Source organism: Impatiens glandulifera, chromosome 8 (assembly GCF_907164915.1).
Source record: "Impatiens glandulifera chromosome 8, dImpGla2.1, whole genome shotgun sequence".
In the NCBI taxonomy this organism is placed as follows: domain Eukaryota; kingdom Viridiplantae; phylum Streptophyta; class Magnoliopsida; order Ericales; family Balsaminaceae; genus Impatiens; species Impatiens glandulifera.
The window spans coordinates 6,238,249-6,250,800 of NC_061869.1; the positions used below are offsets into that span (position 1 = coordinate 6,238,249).

General features: G+C 27.2%; 1 protein-coding gene across 1 annotated transcript; it reads left to right on the forward strand.

Annotated features, from left to right (window-relative positions):
• Window positions 1–713: 713 nt before the first annotated feature.
• On the forward strand, window positions 714–3,233 carry LOC124911800. Its single transcript, XM_047452319.1, has 3 exons — window positions 714–1,553; window positions 1,656–1,824; window positions 2,599–3,233. Exons 1-3 carry the CDS (start codon window positions 777–779, stop codon window positions 3,045–3,047), a joined length of 1,395 nt encoding a protein of 464 aa, XP_047308275.1. The 5' UTR covers window positions 714–776; the 3' UTR covers window positions 3,048–3,233.
• Window positions 3,234–12,552: the final 9,319 nt, after the last annotated feature.

A 12,552-nucleotide genomic window follows, 5' to 3' on the forward strand; every position in this document is an offset into this window, starting at 1 on the left:
TTGAAATTGATTTTTCTTTCACCATTTTGGTTTGTTTTTAAATTTTTTTTAACTATATATAAAATATTTAAAATAAATATGATATTTATTTTATCAATTTTTTTTTTTTTTTTATATTTTTGAATTAATTAAATAATTTATTTGGGATGAAATGAATACAACATTCATCTTAAATTATTTATTTTAATTTATTTTAATTTTTCTAAAATTAATTTGAGATAAAATGAATAAAATATTTATCCCAAATTATTTTATTTATTTTTCCTTACCCATTATTCTTAATTAATTTATAAATTAATTATTAATAACCATAAAAAAAAGTTGGAGCTCTTGGCTTAGAGTAAAGAGGTGAAGCCTCCTAAATTGTAAACGAGTTTTCGACTAACTTTCTTAACAAACTCTAAGCGAGTCGAGCCCGAACAACTTATTAACCCATTAAACACATTCATGTCAAGTTCAAACTTTAATATAAAAGTTTGAGACAGATCTCAAATATACGCTAATTAACTAATCTGAAACTTTGTAATATTTTATAGGTAAGGATGAACTACATCAATTTTAACTCTGATTTAAAAAAATTAAAATGAGAGAATAAAGAATCAAAATAGAATCTTAAAAAACAAAAAAATATGGGAGAGAAAATTAGATTTACGTGAGAGAAATGATGACCAGTCTTATAGTTGATTAAGGCATTAAGCAAATATCTAATTTCCTTAGATCTCTCTCTCTATCTCTCTCAATACTCTCTGAAATCTGTGCTTTCGTCGGTCACACAAATGTCGTCGGAAACAGAACGACGGCTCGTCGGCGGCACGGAGTACAGTTGGTGCAGGGCAGTTCCCGGCGGGACAGGCATCACCGTTCTCGGCATCGTCCTCGCCGATCAATCTGACATTTCTCATTTCCGTAATGCCATTCACAAACTCCAAATTACTCATCCAATTCTTCGCGCCAAACTCCACTTCGATCCATCGGTAAACAACTTTTCCTACATCATACCGCCAAATCCTCACTTCCAAATCCAGTCCTTCGATTTCCAATCAACTGCTGAGATTCTACGGACGATCCGTGATAGTGATACCGATTCCTCATCCATCTCCTCATTTCAATTGATTCTCGAGTACGAGATGAACCGAAATGATTGGGCTAGTAGTGAGGAGGAGACGGAATCTAAGCCTGATACTGATGTGTTCTTTGCTAGCTCGTATATTCTGGATGGCGGTGCATTGGCGATGATTATCCGGCTGCATACGTCGGCATGTGATAGAGCGGGTGCGGCGGTGTTGCAGAGGCAATTGTTGGGATTGATTACTGAGGAGAAAGATTATGAAGAGGAATTAGGTCAGGATGGTGAGTTAGGTTTGGGAATAGAGGAGTATATACCTGCTGGTAAAGCAAATAAACCTTTTTGGGCTAGGGGAGTTGATATGTTAGGGTACTCACTCAATTCGTTTAGATTGTCGAATTTGAACTTTATAGATGCTGATTCGCCTAGAAAATCACGGATCGTTTGGTTGAAATTGGATCAAGATCATACCAGTCGAGTTCTTGATGTAAGTTTCTTTAGATTCAATTTGAGTTTCAATTTGAGTTTGAAGAACTAGTTCTGTATATGTAAATGATGTTAAAACATGATTGAAACAAACAATTTGTAGGGTTGCAAGTCAAGGGGGATCGAATTATGTGGTGCTCTATCTGCCGCAGCTCTAATCGCTGCTCGATCAATGAAAGGTCTTCCCCTTGGCCAATGGGAGAAGTATATGGTTGTTACGCTAATCAATTGTCGTTCGATTCTTCAGCCAGTCCTTAGTAACAATCAACTCGGTATTATTCTACATTCATCGCTAAAATTGTTGTGTCTTCTTAAAATAGTATTGAATTATTGTTGTTTCTGCTTACTTTGTCATGGGATTCTATTCAAACTGAAATCCCAGTTTTATTGGTTGTTTATAAGTATTTTTCTAAATGGAGCTATTGCAGTCAATTGGGGAAAAGAAATGTCTTTCATAGAACTTTCAAAGGTTAGTATTATGTAAAAGAAAATGTAGTCGCGTTTATCTTTCAAAATTGTTGAGTAAATCCTTCTTTAGAGATTTGGCAAAAAAAATCAGAACTATTGACCTGAAATTCTATTGTATTACAGGATCGACTTGTTTATATTCTTCTTTCTTTTTCACGTTTTGAAGCTTGGATCATAATTTTCTAGATGGATTGGTTCATTACACTATTTAGAAGCTTGAATATTAGCTTGACAAGTTGTCATTTTAAAGTTGTTGAATGAGTTGCTTGTGTGTTATTGACTCTAGAGGAACGATAATTCATAATTTGATGAGTGTATATTACGATAAAGAGTATCACTTTTTCAAAAAATCTTTTTTTTCTTTCTTTGCAAATTAGCTAAGGGATTCCTATTTGATTTTGAGATTTCAACTTGAATGAATCTCAAGACTTGGATTTTCAGAAGATTTTGGATCATTGAATGCAATTTGAACCAATGATTTGTTGATGCATTTCCATTTGAAAACACTTTCCAGATGCCGATGAGAAACCGTCAATAAATTCTCAACTATTTTTGTATTCCCCTTTCATGTAACGCAGGATTTTACCATTCTGCCATTCTCAACACCCACGACATATCAGGAGAAGAGAAGCTATGGGCTCTTTCAAAGAGAACCTACAATTCGTTTGCAGACACAAAACGGAACAACAAGCAATTCACAGACATGTCAGACTTGAACTTTCTAATGTGCAGGGCCATCGAAAACCCAGGTCTAACTCCTTCCTCTGCTCTCCGAACTTCATTCATCTCTGTTTTTGAAGAAACTGTGCTCGACCGCTTTGAGAAGAAGCAAGGAATCGTTGAGCTGGAGGATTACGCGAATTGTGCCTCGGTGCATGGAGTGGGTCCATCCATTGCGATATTCGACTCCATAAAGAATGGGTGTTTGGACTGTGCCTGTGTTTATCCTTCGCCTCTGCATTCGAGGGAACAAATGGAGGAGTTGATTGGAGAAATGAAGAAAATTCTCTTCAACTTAGAGGATTAAAAAATACCCTTTTTCTTCCATTTAAAAAAAATTAAAAAAATTACACAAAAAAAACATAATAACCATAATAGTTGTAATAATGATTGAATGTATGTTATTGTTGATGTGATAATGCTTTACATTTCTGTAATATGGATATGATTGGTTGCTAGTTTAATTATATGGTTGGATTGGAGTTTGTAACAATGATCTATCCAAAGAGTTTAATTATGCTTTCATCGGTTCGTTATTCGAGTTCCTCGGTTTGGTTTATTCGAATTTTTATTTTTTTTAGCCAATTCGAAAACTGAACCGAATTCGAATAAATTTTAGTTAAACTAAATCGAATTCGATATTCGGTTCGAATTTCATTGAACCCGCAAGGAAACGAGCCTGGGTCTATACCATGGTAGGGTATTATTCTACTACTAGACCACTGATTTTTTTGTTTTCTTTTTCTTTTATTATAATTTGATTATTTTAAACTTTTTCTTAAGATAAGTTTGGAAAAATAAATAATAAAAAATGAATTCGGTTTTCGAGTTGAAACCCAAACTCGAAAACCGTATTTTAATTCGAATTGGTTTGAAATTCGATTCGAAAACCGAAAATAAAATTCGAATTCGGTTTATTCGAATTTGGTGAATTCAAATTCGGTCGAATATTCGGTTCAGACCAAATATTGAACACCCCTAATTAAGCTTATCGAGTCATTCAGTTTGGTCGATTCACAATTCTATCTTAACATAATTGTGAATAATTTTTCTACAATAATTTAAACAAATAGATTGTTACGAATAAGTTCAATTCAAACAAACTAAGTAATTTCGGATTACAATTTTCATCTTGTGTTCATTTGTTCATTGCTTATTAGTTTTATAGCAATATTGGTCATAAAATATAAACTTTAACTTTAAATTATATTATTATTATTTTCCAAATAATAAGCAATTAACTAATAATAATTAGAAACAACAACAAGTTCTCAAAGTTGGACTTTTAAAGTCATCTACACAAATTGAATTAGGACGACCTAATTGATGACAATTTTGCAGACAGTTTCCTTCTGAAATGCAAGCTCCAGGACAAAGATGTGCACTGCTAACCATTTCTGTGTTACAGTTTAAAATAATCAAACTAACGATACTAAACATAATATAAAAAAAATTGAAAATTGTTAGATAAATAAGATTAGAGAATTACCGATTTGATAGACAAAAAGAATGATAAAACAAATCGTAAAGAGCTTCATTAGTTCCATTGAGACTAAAATGAAAAAAGAAAATACCTTTGATGGATTTGATGTATATATTACTGTAAGTGTGAAGCTTTTTATAGCTTTTAAAATGATAAAATAAATAAATAAATCCTTTTTCAAATAAAATAAACATAATATTCATCTGTAGATTCACACTATTTAAAATAGATTACATTACATAATAATAATAATGTCAAAAATTTTTTTTATTTTTATTATTCATTTTTCTTTTTTATCCCTTATCATTTGACCATTATTGTCCCTTTTTTTTTTTTTTTTTTTTTTTTTTTTTTTTTTTTTTTTTTTTTTTTTTTTTAGTTGAGACTTTAAATTATACTAGTATGAAGAGAGATAGAGAGAAGGAATTTGAGAGAAAGAATGAAGGAGAGAATAATGTCACTACTGGGTTGGAAAAAAAGATAAAAGGTGAGAAGAAATTTTTTTTTGTTTATTTTTTAATTAATCAAATTGCGTCACATCATTCTCTCCACATTTACTCCCTTAAATTTCCTCACCCCATCATTTCCCCATCATTTCTCATATACTAGTATTATATTTGTGAAATCAGGGACGAACCGAATTTGGGGCTGAGGTGGGCTTAAGCCCACCCCTATAATTTATATATATATCCAATGAGTTTCTTAGGTATTGTTTGACAACAATGACGCACCCTTACAATTTATATATATATATATAATTTAGAGAAGGTAACGACTGTTAAGTATCCAATGAGTTTCTTAGGTATTGTTTGACAGCGCCCAGGGTAGAGTTTTAAAATAGTTTATATATATGTTTTTATTTAACAAATATAATTATTCCACTTGGCTTTTGGAGTTAAGTATTATCCTAAAAGTCAGGTTTACCTGCCTTCTCCTTTTTTTTTTATAAAGAATTGTATTTTAAATTATATAATAGTCTTATTAATTCTTTTAAAATTACATTTATATGATAATTATATATTACTTTTATTATTTTTAATATAATTAATAATACAAATTACTTAAATAAAAGATTAAATAATAATTTATATAAAAGTAAAATAGTTTTTTATATTTTTTAATTTTAAAATGTTTCAAAGTTTTATATAAATTAATATATTATTTATTTTTCCAAAACGAATTATATATATTAATATTATATAATTTAAATTATATTCTTCTTACTCGTATTAGTGTAATATCTATAATATTCAGTCAGTCCAGTGAATTTTTTTTTCTGGATTCGCCCTTGTTTCAAAAAAATAAAAGAATAAGTTTATTAGGTATTGTTTGAGAGAGATAGAAGAATGAGTTTCTTACGTATTTGAGAGAGAAGAAAGTGAGGTTAAATATATTTATTTTATTTGAATGTTTATTTAGATTTTAATTATGTTTTAGATTTTGTTTTGATATGGTTTATAGTATTTTTATAATTTATGGGTATTTTTTATCTTTCAATTTATTTATTTTCTTTATATTCAAATCATATTTTTATAATAAATAATTATTTTATTTGAATAATTATATTAAAGTAATATATTTCAATCTTTCAAAAATAATATTATTATTATTATTATTATTATTATTATTTGCATAATAGTTATTTTGACCCTTTTTAAAAATTATATCTTACGATAATTTTTAGTTACATGTTATTTATTTTTTTAATTTTTGTTGGAGTTAATCCCAAATAATAATGTTCAATAAAAATGTATATAAGAAAGTTTTTTAATAAAAATTAATTATTTTTATGATAATTATTTATTATTTTATTAATTTATATTTAATAACAAATGTCTGGCTATAATTATATATAATTATATTTAAATGTTGGTAAGTAATCAATAATAAATGTGATCACTTATTGGTTTAACAGTTTTCTTTTATTATTTTATCGGTTAAAAATGAGTTTAAAATATTTTTATTATATTTAATTATATAAAAACTTAATTAAAATTTTTCTTTATTAAATTTATTTCAATTTTATAATATATATATTTTTTAATATTCTCTTATATATAAGAATAACTCTCTTTTGGAGTGGATCAAAGTTAGGACTGAGAATGAACTTTAATCAAAAAAATTTATAGTAAGAGAAGGCTAAGGATGAGCTTTAACAAAAAAAGAAAAAATTATAGTAGGAGAGGGACATGACTCATTAATAATTTTTTGTTTTCATTTTTATTCATAATTTTCTTTGTATAAATCTAAAAAATGCTAAATTCGCGTATATCCCATCGTTAAATTTATAATTTTATAATTATTTTATTCAACCCCATCCAAATTTTTTTTTAACCCATTTTAATTTATTTTTCAACCCATCCTAACTGTAATTCATGGATCCGTCCCTGTGTGACGTCCCTGTGTGAGATGCATCATTTTATTTTGTTTGATCTTCTTAAGAATTTCTAAGTTCGTTAACGCTAAATTTTATGTTATGTTTGTTCGTTAATGACATTTTGACTTATGTTTTCATTGTTACTTCTAAATGGTTAATCTCGTTGTATTTCGAGTGTGTTTGATAACTATAAAAATTCGAGTTTTTACTATTAATGCTTAAACGACTATATTTATATTATATTGAATGGACCTCCTTAAAAAAAATATATATCAAAATGAAGAAATATTGATAAAAACAAATTTGTAACTTAATCTATTTTTTTCATTCACTCCTTACCTAATTTTTTTTATTTAATTCAAACATTCTTTTATACAAATGAAAATAAAATATTTTTAATTTTTATTTTAATAATTTTAAAAAATAACCGTTGTGATAATTAAAAATCATAATAAAATACTAGTTTTCAAATAACTTTAATTATTTAATTGAACAAATAAGTTGTTACGAATAAGTTCAATTCAAACAAACTAAGTAAGATGGATTAAAAATTTACGAATTTTCCTTTGTATGTTCACTGCATATTAGTTTGTATCAATATTGATCATAAAATATAAATTTTAACTTCAAATTATGTTTTATTATTATGATTTTCTGAATAACAAGAAATAAACTAATTAGAACAACAACAAGTCCTCAAAGTTGGACTATCAAGGTTGGCTATACAATTTGCATTAGGATGCCTTAATTGGTGACATTTTGCACACAGTTTGCATTTGTAATGCAATCTCCACTAGGAATATTACAGAAATGTTTACGGCCTTCCATTCCTGCGTGTAAGTAATCTAAGAAACGAAACTAAATATGACATGAAAAATAAAATAAAAACGAGAGTAAGATAAATAAGATTATAAAATTACCTATTGGATGGACAAGAAGAATAATTGAACAGATCATAAAAAGCTTCATTAGTTCCATTGCGACTTTGAGAGTTTTTCTTTCTTGTTATGGGTTAATTTGATGTATATTTCTTTGTGTTAGCTTTATACCCTTTCAAATAAACAAATATTCATCAGATTCACAATATTTAAAAGTAGATTACATTATATAATATCATTTTGTTTTTTATACATCATCATTGACCATTATATAGTTTTTTTTTTAATATTGACTAATATACCTCATCATTGACCATCATACAGTTGAATTCTTCAGTTTGGAGTTTCATTCAGTCTCTTTAACCCATAATATAAACAATAAAAGAAACCCAAATTAATAGAGTTATTAGACATGCACAAAAAAAAAATAATAACCATAATAGTAGTAATAATGATTGAATATATGTTATTGTTGATGTGATGATGCTTTACATTTCTATAATATGGATATAATTGGTTGTTAGTTTAATTATACAAAGGCATTGGATTCTGTAATCGGTGGAGTTTGTAACAATGATAGTCCGAATAGCGGTTTATTCATTAGGTTAAGCTCAGCGGCTCAAAAAATCGAGAATCGTTCAGTTTGGTCGGTTCCCAATTACATCTTTCAGTCCACTTTAAGAACGTTGTTTTTATTGGAAATGAATTTTTGTAGACTTTTGCATAAATTGTAGTTTAATTTTTAGTTAATTTTTGTTGCGTTGTTGTAACACTTTTATTTAATTGATTTATAGATTCAGGACAAGCAAAATGAGATTCTCATTCTCCCCAATCATGCTCATATGATTTACTTGTAACTATTGTATAAACATTTACAACATGATCAAATTATACCCTTCAATCTTGAAAATCCTATCTCCTACTTAGGCATAAGAAAAACTCAAGAAGTGAATTCAAGGCTCTCGCAAGCTTCTCCATAGTCGAGTAAATTTTAATGAAGAAGAAAATGGAGAAAAAAAAATGTATTTAATATAAAAACAAATTATTTTCATGGGTCAATTAATTAAAAATAAAATAATGATACATTATAATTAAAATAGAAAGAGGAAAAGCCTCAAATCTCAAAGTTCAGACTCAAATAAATATTGGGTTAAAGATTTATTTACAAAAGGAAAAGCCCAAATTAAATTTCAAAATGATTTTACCCTAATTTTTTTTTCTTTTTCTCTCCGCCGTTTCTCCTATTCCTTGTACTTCCATTTTTCCTCTCCTATTATAAAGGGACACAAACCCAAATGAAAAATTCATATTGATTTTTTCCTTCTTCCTATTCCTGGCGCAGTTCTTATCTATGGTCGTCCTTTCTTTTCCTGTTGTAGTTCCGATCTCCGACCATTTTCTCCTTTTCCGGTTCTAGTTCCAATCTCTGTTCGTCTTCTTCTCTTTGCCGTATTCTCTTATTCCTACTTAACCCAGTTTCAATCACTTGACTTTTTTTTCTTCTGTAATGTCAAGATTAAAATATCATGCAAACTTATTTGATAAAGAAGTTTATGTCTAAGATGTCTATCATGGTATATATAGTTTAAAAGGTTCTGAGCTGAAACAATGCTGAAGCAATCATTAATTGGATATGGACCTGATTATGATCCATTAATTAATTAGAACAACAACAGGTAGTCAAAGTTGTTCTATCAGGATCATCTTCCCAACTTGTCTTTGCACACAATCTACTTATTTCCATTGATACTTTAGAGTTTTTTTTCTTGTGATGAGTTTGATGTATATTACTTTGAGTGTTAGTCTTTGATTAATGAATGTTTGTATTTGAATAATGATGGTTGAAATTTAAGAAAGTAATAAAATATGGGATAATATTTTATAATGTTCATTCAATATATTTTGGTTTAAGTTTTTATTTGTTAATTAATCAGGTAAACTCATTTTGAAAATATTATTTATTTAAATATGTTTATTTATTTTATATTCATTTATAAAAAAAAACAAATTAATTCTCTAGTTAAATTTAGTTTTTAAATACTTGGTTGTGATTAAAAATATAAATAAATAATGTTTATAAATGAGTTTATTATTAAATCAAAATTTGAATAGCTAATCTAACTCCTTTAAATAACAATGTTTTTAATAGACTAAATTGTAAAATTGGTTATGGGGTAATATAAATTTTGAAACTGTTCTTTTAAATCTCATAAATTATTTATTATTAAAGTTATAGAAATGATTTCAAACACAATTAACTTATTATTTACGTGTCATTTATAAATAATTTAACAAAATAACAATGTCACTAATTTAATTACCGAATTTTAACAAATTAATGTTTTGACTATCGATTCTTTGAAATTAATTAGCAAATCTCACAATTGTTAATACTACATTATATTTTAAAATCAACTTCAAAATTCATAATATATATTCATACATAAATTTATAAAAAGAAATCAACAATCTTAAGTTATGTTGATTAAATGTTCGTTCTACATAATAAAGATTAAGGGTTCAAATCTCACATAGTGTAAATTCGTAATAATTATAAAAGGGGATTAAGAAATATATTAGTTGGTTAACGTAAGTTAGTTGGTAGGTGAGTGAGAGGGTGAGAATAATATTAATATTTGTCAGAAATGAGTTGATAAAACTCGATAACAAGAAGATGGTTGAGTAATATATTTTAGTTAACGAAAATGAGTTAGTAAGTGAGTGAAAATAAGATTAATGGTTGACCGAAATGAGTTGATAAAACTTGGTAAGAAAAGATAGTTTGGCTAATAAGGAATATGTTGCTTGATTGAAGAAAATGAGTCGGTAAATACGTGAGGATAAAATTGTTATTTTGTTTTTAACCGTACATTTGTACGGAAATCATGCTAGTTCCTTTAATTATAGTATAATGTAAACCATATTGATATTGATAAGATTTAAACTAGATGGGTCATTTAGTAGAAATGTTCTTAATGATTAATTAAAATAAAAGCTGATGACATGTTAAATTGAGTCTGAAAAAAGATTGCTATCTTAAGAAATTATTTGGAATCTCCTCGGGTGATTAAATAGATTTTTTGGTGCACAATCACAAATATATGCATTTGTTAATATATTTTTTTTAAAAACATTGTAATTTTTTTTTAACTAAGGAGAACTAGCATGACACCCCACAGTCATGACTCCTGCTTAAACTTAAAGTGCTTCCAGATAGAATCGAACTCGTGATATTTTGGTCTCTTAAGACAACTCTTACCACTGAGCTACCTTGGTGGGTTCATTCTAAATTAGTTTTGAGATTTGAGGTGTCATGTGCGAACAAAATTAAAATGCCAAAGATTGACCATTCCCGAGAAGGATTTTCGTTACTCGATAGTCGTGCCTAATAACTCACATTTCTTTCGAGTCTCGAGTGAGACAAGGAATCAAAATGGTAGACTTGACTAGAACGAATTTAAAAATGTCAAATTAGACTAGTTTTGATCTTTCTAGTCATCACCTAATTACTACTTGAGAAATTATGAAATAAAAAACATTTTGTGTGTTCACGCGTTTATATAAAACATTTTGTGTGTTCACGCGTTTATATATTTTGTTCTTGATTCGTTACTTGGTTACACATGAGAAATGGTCCCCGCTCTATATTTCACGTTTCTGCCACATGATCGTTTCTAATATAAATTTTTGATCATTTAAATAATATTATTTTACACCTTATTTATCAAATTATAAGACATGCGTCTAAAGGTAATCCAAGCTTAAACATGTGTCTGCTTTTGTATCTTTATGTTTAGATGGCATGCGTCTATGTCATTATAAAATACGGAAGAGAGTAAAAGCACAAATATGATACATGTGAATATGTGTGAACTAGATAAACCTGAACTAGTTAAGCTTATTCACCTGACTCACCGATTTTATTTTTATTTTTCTCTCTGGCCGCCGTTTCTCCTATTCCTTGTATATCCATTTTCCGGGGGACACACCCAATTGAAAATTTCACATTGATTTTTCTTCTTTCTATTCCTGGCGCAGTTCTTATCTTTTCTTGTTGTAGTTCCAATCTCTGGTCATCTTCTTTTCTTCCTACAACTTTTATTGTAGTTTGATAATTTATTGATTTATTTATTTATAAATGTCATTTAGTTTTAACTATTTGTTTTATTCTATTAATAATGTTATATGGACAAAATTAAATTTATCTAAAAAAATAATTTTGTTTTAAATATCTATTTTGAATATTAATTGAGATGAAATTTAAACAAATTATTTATTTTAAATATATAATTCAAATATTGTTTTAGATGAAATATATATTGATTATATATATTAATAAATTTAATAATGTTTTCATTAAAAGTGGCTCAATATTTTTTTTTTCTTAGCTTACTAGTAAGATCTCCAATAATAATAATAATAATTATTATATATATATATATATATATATATATATAAAAAGTCAGTTTAGTCTAGTCTGCATTATCCGACAAATAATTAAGTAAAATAATTAAGACATAAAATTAAAAAAATCAAAAATTTTAAAATTTGTTACAAAGAATGACGTTAAGAAATCCTTCAATATATAAATTTTGTTTCAATTTTTTTTAATATTGTGTAAAGTCATATAATCTTACATTTATTATAAATATTTTTTATAGATTTTTTTTTTTTGAGATTCAGACAACCAAAATAAAATATTGTAAATATGGTCATTTTTATTCAAAATTTGAGTTTTTTCGATCTAAAAATCTGAACACTTTAAAATTAAACATCATTATAATTATATATATATATATATATATATATATATTAATTAGTTATTTGTAAAAATATTTTGCATTTATTAAATTTGGTGTTAAATTTAAAATATAAAGTGTTATTAGTCTAGTTAGTTTAAGAGTTTTACTTGATTTGTTAGGTTGCATATTCGAAACATAACTGTAGCATTTTAAATTTATTTTTAACTGATTTAAGTATATGAGCGGGTTAACCCATAATCTGACCCAAGTATCCATTACCTTACGTATATATTCAAATTAATCACAACTTTCGACCCGACAATTCGGACATT